The sequence below is a fragment of the Bombina bombina genome, chromosome 9 (assembly GCF_027579735.1).
Source record: "Bombina bombina isolate aBomBom1 chromosome 9, aBomBom1.pri, whole genome shotgun sequence".
In the NCBI taxonomy this organism is placed as follows: Eukaryota; Metazoa; Chordata; class Amphibia; order Anura; family Bombinatoridae; genus Bombina; species Bombina bombina.
Genome location: NC_069507.1, coordinates 11,641,610 through 11,657,210, shown reverse-complemented (window position 1 = coordinate 11,657,210; position 15,601 = coordinate 11,641,610). Strand labels below are relative to the sequence as shown.

The 15,601-nt window shown below is 47.1% G+C and overlaps 1 protein-coding gene across 1 annotated transcript in view; it reads right to left on the bottom strand.

Moving 5' to 3' along the window:
- The window catches only part of TM9SF3 (transmembrane 9 superfamily member 3), a gene marked incomplete in the record, with an annotated part of 175,448 nt that extends 160,905 nt beyond the window's left edge, over positions 1-14,543 (bottom strand). Inside the window, 1 exon segment of the mRNA XM_053691877.1 lies at positions 14,307-14,543. Within this exon segment, the coding sequence (XP_053547852.1) occupies positions 14,307-14,381 (75 nt within the window).
- Between the last annotated feature and the right edge of the window lie 1,058 nt (positions 14,544-15,601).

The following is a 15,601-nucleotide window of genomic DNA, read 5'->3' as shown; positions in this document are numbered from 1 at the left end:
CTTCACCTGAGCAGCCGATATATAGCGCATTCCCCCTAATAACCGTGCCTTCACCTGAGCAGCCGATATATAGCGCATTCCCCCTAATAACCGTGCCTTCACCTGAGCAGCCGATATATAGCGCATTCCCCCTAATAACCGTGCCTTCACCTGAGCAGCCGATATATAGCGCATTCCCCCTAATAACCGTGCCTTCACCTGAGCAGCCGATATATAGCGCATTCCCCCTAATAACCGTGCCTTCACCTGAGCAGCCGATATATAGCGCATTCCCCCTAATAACCGTGCCTTCACCTGAGCAGCCGATATATAGCGCATTCCCCCTAATAACCGTGCCTTCACCTGAGCAGCCGATATATAGCGCATTCCCCCTAATAACCGTGCCTTCACCTGAGCAGCCGATATATAGCGCATTCCCCCTAATAACCGTGCCTTCACCTGAGCAGCCGATATATAGCGCATTCCCCCTAATAACCGTGCCTTCACCTGAGCAGCCGATATATAGCGCATTCCCCCTAATAACCGTGCCTTCACCTGAGCAGCCGATATATAGCGCATTCCCCCTAATAACCGTGCCTTCACCTGAGCAGCCGATATATAGCGCATTCCCCCTAATAACCGTGCCTTCACCTGAGCAGCCGATATATAGCGCATTCCCCCTAATAACCGTGCCTTCACCTGAGCAGCCGATATATAGCGCATTCCCCCTAATAACCGTGCCTTCACCTGAGCAGCCGATATATAGCGCATTCCCCCTAATAACCGTGCCTTCACCTGAGCAGCCGATATATAGCGCATTCCCCCTAATAACCGTGCCTTCACCTGAGCAGCCGATATATAGCGCATTCCCCCTAATAACCGTGCCTTCACCTGAGCAGCCGATATATAGCGCATTCCCCCTAATAACCGTGCCTTCACCTGAGCAGCCGATATATAGCGCATTCCCCCTAATAACCGTGCCTTCACCTGAGCAGCCGATATATAGCGCATTCCCCCTAATAACCGTGCCTTCACCTGAGCAGCCGATATATAGCGCATTCCCCCTAATAACCGTGCCTTCACCTGAGCAGCCGATATATAGCGCATTCCCCCTAATAACCGTGCCTTCACCTGAGCAGCCGATATATAGCGCATTCCCCCTAATAACCGTGCCTTCACCTGAGCAGCCGATATATAGCGCATTCCCCCTAATAACCGTGCCTTCACCTGAGCAGCCGATATATAGCGCATTCCCCCTAATAACCGTGCCTTCACCTGAGCAGCCGATATATAGCGCATTCCCCCTAATAACCGTGCCTTCACCTGAGCAGCCGATATATAGCGCATTCCCCCTAATAACCGTGCCTTCACCTGAGCAGCCGATATATAGCGCATTCCCCCTAATAACCGTGCCTTCACCTGAGCAGCCGATATATAGCGCATTCCCCCTAATAACCGTGCCTTCACCTGAGCAGCCGATATATAGCGCATTCCCCCTAATAACCGTGCCTTCACCTGAGCAGCCGATATATAGCGCATTCCCCCTAATAACCGTGCCTTCACCTGAGCAGCCGATATATAGCGCATTCCCCCTAATAACCGTGCCTTCACCTGAGCAGCCGATATATAGCGCATTCCCCCTAATAACCGTGCCTTCACCTGAGCAGCCGATATATAGCGCATTCCCCCTAATAACCGTGCCTTCACCTGAGCAGCCGATATATAGCGCATTCCCCCTAATAACCGTGCCTTCACCTGAGCAGCCGATATATAGCGCATTCCCCCTAATAACCGTGCCTTCACCTGAGCAGCCGATATATAGCGCATTCCCCCTAATAACCGTGCCTTCACCTGAGCAGCCGATATATAGCGCATTCCCCCTAATAACCGTGCCTTCACCTGAGCAGCCGATATATAGCGCATTCCCCCTAATAACCGTGCCTTCACCTGAGCAGCCGATATATAGCGCATTCCCCCTAATAACCGTGCCTTCACCTGAGCAGCCGATATATAGCGCATTCCCCCTAATAACCGTGCCTTCACCTGAGCAGCCGATATATAGCGCATTCCCCCTAATAACCGTGCCTTCACCTGAGCAGCCGATATATAGCGCATTCCCCCTAATAACCGTGCCTTCACCTGAGCAGCCGATATATAGCGCATTCCCCCTAATAACCGTGCCTTCACCTGAGCAGCCGATATATAGCGCATTCCCCCTAATAACCGTGCCTTCACCTGAGCAGCCGATATATAGCGCATTCCCCCTAATAACCGTGCCTTCACCTGAGCAGCCGATATATAGCGCATTCCCCCTAATAACCGTGCCTTCACCTGAGCAGCCGATATATAGCGCATTCCCCCTAATAACCGTGCCTTCACCTGAGCAGCCGATATATAGCGCATTCCCCCTAATAACCGTGCCTTCACCTGAGCAGCCGATATATAGCGCATTCCCCCTAATAACCGTGCCTTCACCTGAGCAGCCGATATATAGCGCATTCCCCCTAATAACCGTGCCTTCACCTGAGCAGCCGATATATAGCGCATTCCCCCTAATAACCGTGCCTTCACCTGAGCAGCCGATATATAGCGCATTCCCCCTAATAACCGTGCCTTCACCTGAGCAGCCGATATATAGCGCATTCCCCCTAATAACCGTGCCTTCACCTGAGCAGCCGATATATAGCGCATTCCCCCTAATAACCGTGCCTTCACCTGAGCAGCCGATATATAGCGCATTCCCCCTAATAACCGTGCCTTCACCTGAGCAGCCGATATATAGCGCATTCCCCCTAATAACCGTGCCTTCACCTGAGCAGCCGATATATAGCGCATTCCCCCTAATAACCGTGCCTTCACCTGAGCAGCCGATATATAGCGCATTCCCCCTAATAACCGTGCCTTCACCTGAGCAGCCGATATATAGCGCATTCCCCCTAATAACCGTGCCTTCACCTGAGCAGCCGATATATAGCGCATTCCCCCTAATAACCGTGCCTTCACCTGAGCAGCCGATATATAGCGCATTCCCCCTAATAACCGTGCCTTCACCTGAGCAGCCGATATATAGCGCATTCCCCCTAATAACCGTGCCTTCACCTGAGCAGCCGATATATAGCGCATTCCCCCTAATAACCGTGCCTTCACCTGAGCAGCCGATATATAGCGCATTCCCCCTAATAACCGTGCCTTCACCTGAGCAGCCGATATATAGCGCATTCCCCCTAATAACCGTGCCTTCACCTGAGCAGCCGATATATAGCGCATTCCCCCTAATAACCGTGCCTTCACCTGAGCAGCCGATATATAGCGCATTCCCCCTAATAACCGTGCCTTCACCTGAGCAGCCGATATATAGCGCATTCCCCCTAATAACCGTGCCTTCACCTGAGCAGCCGATATATAGCGCATTCCCCCTAATAACCGTGCCTTCACCTGAGCAGCCGATATATAGCGCATTCCCCCTAATAACCGTGCCTTCACCTGAGCAGCCGATATATAGCGCATTCCCCCTAATAACCGTGCCTTCACCTGAGCAGCCGATATATAGCGCATTCCCCCTAATAACCGTGCCTTCACCTGAGCAGCCGATATATAGCGCATTCCCCCTAATAACCGTGCCTTCACCTGAGCAGCCAATATGGCACATTCCCCCTAATAACCGTGCCTTCACTAGAGCAGCCGATATGGCGCATTCCCCCTAATAACCGTGCCTTCACTAGAGCAGCCGATATGGCGCATTCCCCCTAATAACCTTGCCTTCACTAGAGCAGCCGAGATGGCGCATTACCCCTAATAACCGTGCCTTCACGTGAGCAACCTAGGGAGAGGGCACATACATACATACACTAGGTGTGCAGTGAGCAACTTAGGGAGAGGGCACATACACACATACATACACTAGGTGTGCAGTGAGAAACCTAGAGAGAGGGCACATACATACACACACTAGGTGTGCAGTGAGCAACCTAGGGAGAGAGCACATACAAATACTAGGTGTGCAGTGAGCAACCTAGGGAGAGGGCACATACATACACACACTAGGTGTGCAGTGACCAACCTAGGGAGAGAGCACATACATACACACACTAGGTGTGCAGTGAGCAACCTAGGGAGAGAGCACATACATACACTAGGTGTGCAGTGAGCAACCTAGGGAGAGGGCACATACATACACTAGGTGTGCAGTGAGCAACCTAGGGAGAGGGCACATACATACATACACTAGGTGTGCAGTGAGCAACCTAGGGAGAGGGCACATACATACACTAGGTGTGCAGTGAGCAACCTAGGGAGAAGGCACATACATACACTAGGTGTGCAGTGAGCAACCTAGGGAGAGGGCACATACATACATACATACACTAGGTGTGCAGTGAGCAACCTAGGGAGAGGGCACATACATACACTAGGTGTGCAGTGAGCAACCTAGGGAGAGGGCACATACATACACTAGGTGTGCAGTGAGCAACCTAGGGAGAGAGCACATACATACACTAGGTGTGCAGTGAGCAACCTAGGGAGAGAGCACATACATACACACACTAGGTGTGCAGTGACCAACCTAGGGAGAAGGCACATACATACACTAGGTGTGCAGTGAGCAACCTAGGGAGAAGGCACATACATACACTAGGTATGCAGTGAGCAACCTAGGGAGAGAGCACATACATACACTAGGTGTGCAGTGAGCAACCTAGGGAGAGAGCACATACATACACACACTAGGTGTGCAGTGACCAACCTAGGGAGAGGGCACATACATACACTAGGTGTGCAGTGAGCAACCTAGGGAGAAGGCACATACATACATACATACACTAGGTGTGCAGTGAGCAACCTAGGGAGAGAGCACATACATACACTAGGTGTGCAGTGAGCAACCTAGGGAGAGGGCACATACATACACTAGGTGTGCAGTGAGCAACCTAGGGAGAGGGCACATACATACACTAGGTGTGCAGTGAGCAACCTAGGGAGAGGGCACATACATACACTAGGTGTGCAGTGAGCAACCTAGGGAGAGGGCACATACATACACTAGGTGTGCAGTGAGCAACCTAGGGAGAGGGCACATACATATATACACTAGGTGTGCAGTGAGCAACCTAGGGAGAGGGCACATACATATATACACTAGGTGTGCAGTGAGCCACCTAGGGAGAAGGCACATACATATATACACTAGGTGTGCAGTGAGCAACCTAGGAGAGGGCACATACATACACTAGGTGTGCAGTGAGCAACCTAGGGAGAGAGCACATACATACACTAGGTGTGCAGTGAGCAACCTAGGGAGAGAGCACATACATACACTAGGTGTGCAGTGAGCAACCTAGGGAGAGGGCACATACATACACTAGGTGTGCAGTGAGCAACCTAGGGAGAGGGCACATACATACACTAGGTGTGCAGTGAGCAACCTAGGGAGAGGGCACATACATACACTAGGTGTGCAGTGAGCAACCTAGGGAGAGGGCACATACATACACTAGGTGTGCAGTGAGCAACCTAGGGAGAGGGCACATACATATATACACTAGGTGTGCAGTGAGCAACCTAGGAGAGGGCACATACATACATACACTAGGTGTGCAGTGAGCAACCTAGGGAGAAGGCACATACATATATACACTAGGTGTGCAGTGAGCAACCTAGGGAGAGAGCACATACATACACTAGGTGTGCAGTGAGCAACCTAGGGAGAGGGCACATACATACACTAGGTGTGCAGTGAGCAACCTAGGGAGAGGGCACATACATATATACACTAGGTGTGCAGTGAGCAACCTAGGAGAGGGCACATACATACACTAGGTGTGTAGTGAGCAACCTAGGGAGAGGGCACATACATACACTAGGTGTGCAGTGAGCAACCTAAGGAGAGGGCACATACATACATACACTAGGTGTGCAGTGAGCAACCTAGGGAGAGGGCACATACATACACTAGGTGTGCAGTGAGCAACCTAGGGAGAAGGCACATACATATATACACTAGGTGTGCAGTTAGCAACCTAGGGAGAGAGCACATACATACACTAGGTGTGCAGTGAGCAACCTAGGGAGAGGGCACATACATACACTAGGTGTGCAGTGAGCAACCTAGGGAGAGAGCACATACATACACTAGGTGTGCAGTGAGCAACCTAGGGAGAGGGCACATACATACATACACTAGGTGTGCAGTGAGCAACCTAGGGAGAGAGCACATACATACACTAGGTGTGCAGTGAGCAACCTAGGGAGAGAGCACATACATACACTAGGTGTGCAGTGAGCAACCTAGGGAGAGAGCACATACATACACTAGGTGTGCAGTGAGCAACCTAGGGAGAGAGCACATACATACACTAGGTGTGCAGTGAGCAACCTAGGGAGAGAGCACATACATACACTAGGTGTGCAGTGAGCAACCTAGGGAGAGAGCACATACATACACTAGGTGTGCAGTGAGCAACCTAGGGAGAGAGCACATACATACACACACTAGGTTTGCAGTGAGCAACCTAGGGAGAAGGTACATACACTAGGTGTGCAGTAAGCAGTGAGAGGGTACATACACCAATGCAAAGCACCAGAAACCCTAATAGGAATGATTTGTTTACTCTTCCAACATCACTATTCCTGGTCTACACATTGAAATAAATGTGTCAATCTGAGATGTAAATATAGAAATAAACAACAAGTAAACATGAGGAAGTACGACAAATACTTTCACTTGTTGATAGATTAAATAATCAGCTAATATCCTTAGACACTGAAGCCAATTTTTCTCTTATAATTCAGATAGAGCAGCAATTTTAAGCATTTTTTCAAATTTATTCCTATTACATTTTCTTAATTATTTTGGTATCTTTATTCAAAAAAGCAGGATTGTAAGCTTACAAGCAGGCCCATTTTAGGTTCAACACCTGGGTAGCTCTTGCTGATTGGTGTCTAAATGTAGCCACCAATCAGTAAGCTCTACCCAGGTGCTAAACCAAAAATTTGCCGGCTCCTAAGCTTTCATTCCTGCTTTTTCAAATAAAGATACCAAGAGAACAAAGAAAAATTAATAGGAGTAAATTAGAAAGTTGCTTAACCCATTAACGACCAGCCCCATACTAAAATAGTGAGATTGCGCTATTTCTGCACGCCCCACGAGTGGGGCACTGCAGAAACAGAGTTGCAGAGTGGCCCTCTCTGTATCAGACAGCGGTGGTGCCGATCGTTGGTGGGTGGGAGGTTAAGGAGGGAGGCAGGTGGGCGGGGGGGCTGGAGGATGACGGTAGCAGGTGGGACTGCCACGCCGCGCCACAGGCAAGGGAGAAAAAAACAAAAAAGTTGCGTCAGTGAGGGGGAAGGAGGAGCAATAAGGGGGATCCTATGTGGGATCAATTGAGGGAAAGGGATCTGGGAGGTGGGTATGGTAATGAGGGAGCGGGGCAGCTACACTGCAGAAAAAAAAATGGGGAAAATGAGGTCAAACTGGGTACTGGCAGATGACGGCTAATAGGTAGAGGAGGGAAGTTAGAGAGCTGTTGGCAAACCTACACTGCAGAAAATATATATAAAAATAAAAATGTAGTATATATATATTTTTTATTATTTTTTTAAACTGGCAGACTTTCTGCCAGTACTTAATATGAGGGTGACCTTTGGGGGTGGGGGAGGGAAGAGAGCTGCTTGAGAGGGGTCAGGGAGGGATCACGGGGTGGGATGTGTCAGGTGGGAGGCATGAAATATACCAAAATGGGCCTAGATCAATATTTTGGGATGTCTACTAAAATATATATATATATATATATATATATATATATATATATATATATATATATATATATATATATATATATATATATATATATATATATATATATATATATATATATATATATATATATATATAGTTTTGATAGGTAAATATATATAAAAAAAGGCTCTATTTCTGTTTAAATGTAGTGATGGCAAAAATGCTCTGGTCTTTTGGGGAAGTTTTTGTCTGAAATCGCTGCTCTTTCTGAATCAAAATAAAAAAATTGGGTTCAGTGTCCCTTTAAAACTGTCCCCTTTATATAAAAATAAGGATCGGGAATGTTAGTGATATTTTATGGAGTTTAATCCATCAGATGTAATGCAGTAACTTACCCTGCGCTCAATAGCACTGCAGGAGGCTGCAACACACAAGTCCGTATTTTGTGTCATCTCAACCCTTCACTGAAAGTGGTCACAATTGTGTCTTACTCTAGTAACCTGACAGAACGCACCGTGTTTTATGATTCAGATAGAACAAACAATTTTAAACAACTCTCCAATTTACTTTTATTATCCAATTGGCTTCATTCACTTGGCATCCTTTGTTGAAGAAGCAGCAACACAACACTGAGAACTAGCTAAATGCATAAAGCCAAAAACATGAGGCATATATGTGCAGCTACCAATCAACAGCCAAGCCAATCAAAGGATACCAAGAAAACAAAATAAATTAAAGGAACATGAAATCAAAAATATTTAATGATTCAGATAGATCATGCGATTTTAAAAAGGGACAGTCTACTTCAGAATGTTTATTGTTCAAAAAGATAAATAATCCCCTTTATTACCCATTCCCTGTTTTGCACAACCATCACTGTTATATTAATATACTTTTTACCTCTGTGATTACCCTGTACCTAAGCCTCTGAAGACTGCCCCTTATCTCAGTCATATTAATATACTTTTTCCTTCTGTGATTACCTTGTATCTAAGCCTCTGCAGACTGCTCCTTATCTCAGTTATATTAATATACTTTTTACCTCTGATTACCCTGTAGCTAAGCTTCTGCAGACTGCACCTTATCTCAGTTATATTAATATATACGTTTTACCTCTGATTACCCTGTAGCTAAGCTTCTGCAGACTGCCCATTATCTCAGTTATATTAATATACTTTTTACCTTTGTGATTACCTTGTATCTAAGCCTCTGCAGACTGCCCCTTACCTCAGTTATATTAATATACTTTTTACCTCTGTGATTACCTTGTATCTAAGCCTCTGCAGACTGCTCCTTATCTCAGTTATATTAATATACTTTTTACCTCTGTGATTACCTTGTAGCTAAGCCTCTACAGACTGCTCCTTATCTCAGTTATATTAATATACTTTTTACCTCTGTGATTACCTTGTATCTAAGCCTCTGCAGACTGCCCCTTACCTCAGTTATATTAATATACTTTTTACCTCTGTGATTACCTTGTATCTAAGCCTCTGCAGACTGCTCCTTATCTCAGTTATATTAATATACTTTTTACCTCTGTGATTACCTTGTATCTAAACCTCTGCAGACTGCTCCTTATCTCAGTTATATTAATATACTTTTTACCTCTGTGATTACCTTGTAGCTAAGCCTCTACAGACTGCTCCTTATCTCAGTTATATTAATATAGTTTTTACCTCTGTGATTACCTTGTATCTAAGCCTCTGCAGACTGCTCCTTATCTCAGTTATATTAATATACCTTTTGCCTCTGTGATTACCCTGTATCTAAGCCTCTGCAGACTGCTCCTTATCTCAGTTATATTAATATACTTTTTACTTCTGTGATTACCTTGTAGCTAAGCCTCTACAGACTGCTCCTTATCTCAGTTATATTAATATAGTTTTTACCTCTATGATTACCTTGTATCTAAGCCTCTGCAGACTGCTCCTTATCTCAGTTATATTAATATACTTTTTACCTCTGATTACCCTGTATCTAAGCCTCTGCAGACTGCTCCTTATCTCAGTTATATTAATATACTTTTTACCTCTGTAATTACCTTGTATCTAAGCCTCTGCAGACAGCCTCCTTATATCAGTTATATTAATATACTTCTTACCTCTGTGATTACCCTGTATCTAAACCTCTGCAGACTGCTCCTTATCTCAGTTATATTAATATACTTTTTACCTCTGTGATTACCTTGTATCTAAGCCTCTGCAGACTGCTCCTTATCTCAGTTATATTAATATACTTTTTACCTCTGTGATTACCTTGTATCTAAGCCTCTGCAGACTGCCCCCTTTATTTCAGTTCTTTTGATAGACTTACATTTTAGCCAATCAGTGCTGACTCAAATAACTAAATAGGAGTGAGCAAAATGTTATCTATATTGCACACAAACTAGCACAGTCTAGCTGTGAAAAAACATTCGAGAAAACGTGGCCTTCATGGGCTTAGAAATTAGCATATGAGCCTACCTAGGTTTAGCTTTTAACAAATACCAAGAAAACAAAGCAAATTAGAAAGTTGTTTAAAATTACATGCCCTATCTGAATCATGAAAGTTTAATTTTGACTAGACTGTCCCTTTAAACAACTTTCTAATTTACTTCTATTAACTTTTCTTTGTTTTCTTGGTATCTTTTGTTGAAAAGCAGGGACATAAGCTCAGGTACTATATGGCAGCAGTTTTGAAAGAGCACTAGGATGGCAGCATAAACCTACCTAGGTATCTCTTCAACAAAGAATAGCATGGAACAAAGCACAATTGAATGATAATATTTTTTTTAAATGATATTCTCTGTGTGAATCACAAAACATTTTGGGGTTTCATATACATTTAATAGAAGTAAATTGGAAAGAAGTTTACAATAACCATAAAAAAGCATTTGTGTTTCATGTCCCCCTCAGTCATGCACACTAAATGCAACAGAGAAGCAAGTTACTGGATTCTATCCCTGACCTAGCAAACCCAATCGTTACACCTTGCCCACACTGCCCTAATGCACAGGCACTAAAGTAACTAATAACCAGATCTCCTTGCTGCCAGGAATTTCCCACCATAACTAGAGTTACTAGTGCACTTAAAGGGACACTGAACCCAACATTTTTATTTTGTAATTCAGATAGTGTGCGCAATTTTAAGCAACTTTCTAATTTACTACTATTATCAATTTTTCTTCGTTCTCTTGCTAACTTTATTTTAAAAAGAAGGTATCTAAGCTTTTTTTGGTTCAGAACTCCGGACAGCACTTTTTTATTGGTGGATGAATTTATCCACCAATCAACAAGGACAACCTAGGTTGTTCACCAAAAATGCGCCGGCATCTAAACTTACATTCTTGCATTTCAAATAAAGATACCAAGAGAATGAAGAAAATTTGATAAGAGTAAATTAGAAAGTTGCTTAAAATGTCATGCTCAATCTGAATCACAAAAGAATTTTTTTGGGTACAGTGTCCCTTTAAAGAGACACAAATGACATTACAGTTAATGACTCAAAGTCCTATGTGCATAACCCTGTAAAGAGATTAAACACAAGTATTGTGGCTGACTGGGAGAAAATAACCAGGACTGGAGTCTGTGACTGGCTTACTGCCCACGTCCTGTTCAGTAGCTACAATGTTTGTGGGGATTAAGCATATAGTAATCTGAAGTCGTATGCAATAATGACATGATCTAGTAACAAATCAGTAATCTTTGTATTAGAATGGCCCTTTAATTTGTAGGTCAAGGGTCACTAAAATGCTAATGTTTGTAAACTGGAGAGAACGGTAACAAGAGCACCACCACATCAATACTGTAGCTATTTACAGAATGTGACACACCTTAGGAACCAGGACATAATGAGTTAGATGGGGGATTTATTAGGGAAAATGAAAACAGGGATCCATCCAGTTGAACCAGTCTTAGACGTATTGTCAGATTCTGGTGACATAACACTTGTATCCTGATGTGAGGTTGTGTCCACGTAGCCTGGGACAGCACATACTGTGTGTATAGTGGGACAATGCACTCAGATTATAAGCATGTGTCATCTTGCACAGTACAAGACCAATGCAAGCAGTACTAGCAAAAGTGAGCTACAGCGGTCACCGTGTGTAACACACAACCCTATCACCCTGCTCTACAAGTGTCAATGTAAGATGTCCACAATTACACTATGCCCCGATGACCAGAGCCTACATCATACACTGCAAACTTATGTCACTGCCAAACCCAGGACAATATGATACAACTCAGTGCGTGACCAGGCTTCTCCCCCGTGCGCGCTAGTGACCAGGCTTCTCCCCGGTGCGCGCTAGTGACCAGGCTTCTCCCCGGTGCGCGCTAGTGACCAGGCTTCTCCCCCGTGCGCGCTAGTGACCAGGCTTCTCCCCCTGTGTGCTAGTGACCAGGCTTCTCCCCCTGTGTGCTAGTGACCAGGCTTCTCCCCCTGTGTGCTAGTGACCAGGCTTCTCCCCCTGTGTGCTAGTGACCAGGCTTCTCCCCCTGTGTGCTAGTGACCAGGCTTCTCCCCCTGTGTGCTAGTGACCAGGCTTCTCCCCCTGTGTGCTAGTGACCAGGCTTCTCCCCCTGTGTGCTAGTGACCAGGCTTCTCCCCCTGTGTGCTAGTGACCAGGCTTCTCCCCCTGTGTGCTAGTGACCAGGCTTCTCCCCCTGTGTGCTAGTGACCAGGCTTCTCCCCCTGTGTGCTAGTGACCAGGCTTCTCCCCCTGTGTGCTAGTGACCAGGCTTCTTCCCCTGTGTGCTAGTGACCAGGCTTCTTCCCCTGTGTGCTAGTGACCAGGCTTCTTCCCCTGTGTGCTAGTGACCAGGCTTCTTCCCCTGTGTGCTAGTGACCAGGCTTCTTCCCCTGTGTGCTAGTGACCAGGCTTCTTCCCCTGTGTGCTAGTGACCAGGCTTCTTCCCCTGTGTGCTAGTGACCAGGCTTCTTCCCCTGTGTGCTAGTGACCAGGCTTCTTCCCCTGTGTGCTAGTGACCAGGCTTCTTCCCCTGTGTGCTAGTGACCAGGCTTCTTCCCCTGTGTGCTAGTGACCAGGCTTCTCCACTGTGTGCTAGTGACCAGGCTTCTCCACTGTGTGCTAGTGACCAGGCTTCTCCACTGTGTGCTAGTGACCAGGCTTCTCCACTGTGTGCTAGTGACCAGGCTTCTCCACTGTGTGCTAGTGACCAGGCTTCTCCCCCTGTGTGCTAGTGACCAGGCTTCTCCCCCTGTGTGCTAGTGACCAGGCTTCTTCCCCTGTGTGCTAGTGACCAGGCTTCTTCCCCTGTGTGCTAGTGACCAGGCTTCTTCCCCTGTGTGCTAGTGACCAGGCTTCTTCCCCTGTGTGCTAGTGACCAGGCTTCTTCCCCTGTGTGCTAGTGACCAGGCTTCTTCCCCTGTGTGCTAGTGACCAGGCTTCTTCCCCTGTGTGCTAGTGACCAGGCTTCTTCCCCTGTGTGCTAGTGACCAGGCTTCTTCCCCTGTGTGCTAGTGACCAGGCTTCTTCCCCTGTGTGCTAGTGACCAGGCTTCTTCCCCTGTGTGCTAGTGACCAGGCTTCTTCCCCTGTGTGCTAGTGACCAGGCTTCTTCCCCTGTGTGCTAGTGACCAGGCTTCTTCCCCTGTGTGCTAGTGACCAGGCTTCTTCCCCTGTGTGCTAGTGACCAGGCTTCTTCCCCTGTGTGCTAGTGACCAGGCTTCTTCCCCTGTGTGCTAGTGACCAGGCTTCTTCCCCTGTGTGCTAGTGACCAGGCTTCTTCCCCTGTGTGCTAGTGACCAGGCTTCTCCACTGTGTGCTAGTGACCAGGCTTCTCCCCCTGTGTGCTAGTGACCAGGCTTCTCCCCCTGTGTGCTAGTGACCAGGCTTCTCCCCTGTGTGCTAGTGACCAGGCTTCTCCCCCTGTGTGCTAGTGACCAGGCTTCTCCCCTGTGTGCTAGTGACCAGGCTTCTCCCCTGTGTGCTAGTGACCAGGCTTCTTCCCCTGTGTGCTAGTGACCAGGCTTCTCCCCCTGTGTGCTAGTGACCAGGCTTCTTCCCCTGTGTGCTAGTGACCAGGCTTCTTCCCCTGTGTGCTAGTGACCAGGCTTCTCCCCCTGTGTGCTAGTGACCAGGCTTCTCCCCCTGTGTGCTAGTGACCAGGCTTCTTCCCCTGTGTGCTAGTGACCAGGCTTCTCCCCTGTGTGCTAGTGACCAGGCTTCTCCCCCTGTGTGCTAGTGACCAGGCTTCTTCCCCTGTGTGCTAGTGACCAGGCTTCTTCCCCTGTGTGCTAGTGACCAGGCTTCTTCCCCTGTGTGCTAGTGACCAGGCTTCTTCCCTTGTGTGCTAGTGACCAGGCTTCTTCCCCTGTGTGCTAGTGACCAGGCTTCTCCCCTGTGTGCTAGTGACCAGGCTTCTTCCCCTGTGTGCTAGTGACCAGGCTTCTCCCCTGTGTGCTAGTGACCAGGCTTCTCCAGTGTGTGCTAGTGACCAGGCTTCTCCCCTGTGTGCTAGGCCTGGTCTCCTGGGTCAGCTCTCTCAGGCCTAACCCTGTGCGTGGTCTCACTCTGTGGCTGTACGCTGCAGTGTCAGACCTACATCTTTCCCTTAGACACCTGCCTCAATGTCAGGCCCCGCTCTTACCGTGTGCTCGTGCTCGTCAGCCCGCACTAGCAGCAGCGCGGCCCCGCAGAACAGTACCAGGCTTAGCGCCCTCATGACGGCTCAGGACAGGGCGGACGTGGCTCTTAGGCTCCCTCCTTCAAAATAGTGCTCCCTCCGCTGCTACTGCTCTTCCACAGCCGCTCAGCCACGTCACCCGGCCCCGGAACCAGCGACCGGAAGTGCCTCACCTCCAGAGAGCATCCCGGAAGTGCCGCGCATTGGTAGGCGGGGCTGTAAACAAGAGTGACAAGTTAAAGGGGGCGGACAAACAGAGTGACAGATCACAGGCGGGGCTATTAGCATGAATGACAGTGAGTAACCGAGTAGAGCCACCGACAATCAAGGCGGGGCTAATTAAGTGACTTACAGACATATTTCAACCACGTGACTAAACAGAAACTTACTAACGGGACGGGATTAACAGAGCGCAAGAGTGACATGGCTGTTACCTAAGTGTATAGATAACTGGGCGTGGTTAGTGTGTGAGACTGAGTGAAGGGGCGGGGCTAGTGTGTACCTGAATGACATGGCTGTAACCTAAGTGTATAGATAACTGGGCGTGGTTAGTGTGTGAGACTGAGTGAAGGGGCGTGGCTAGTGTGTACCTGAATGACATGGCTGTAACCTAAGTGTATAGATAACTGGGCGTGGTTAGTGTGTGAGACTGAGTGAAGGGGCGGGGCTAGTGTGTACCTGAATGACATGGCTGTAACCTAAGTGTATAGATAACTGGGCGTGGTTAGTGTGTGAGACTGAGTGAAGGGGCGTGGCTAGTGTGTACCTGAATGACATGGCTGTTACCTAAAGGGACAGTCTACACCAGAATTGCTATTGTTTTAAAAGATAAATAATCCCTTTATTACCCATTCCCCAGTTTTGCATAACCAACACAGTTATAATAATATACTTTTTACCACTGTGATTACCCTGTATCTCACCCTCTGCAGACTGCTCCTTATCTCAGTTATATTACTATACTTTTTACCTCTGTGATTACCTTGTATCTAAGCCTCTGCAGACTGCTCCTTATCTCAGTTATATTAATATACTTTTTACCTCTGTGATTACCCTGTATCTCACCCTCTGCAGACTGCTCCTTACCTCAGTTATATTACTATACTTTTTACCTCTGTGATTACCTTGTATCTAAGCCTCTGCAAACTGCCCCTTTATTTCAGTTCTTTTGACAGACTTGCAGTCTAGCCAATCAGTGCCTGCTCACAGATAACTTCAGGAGCATAGTGTTATCTATATGAAATACGTGAACTAACACC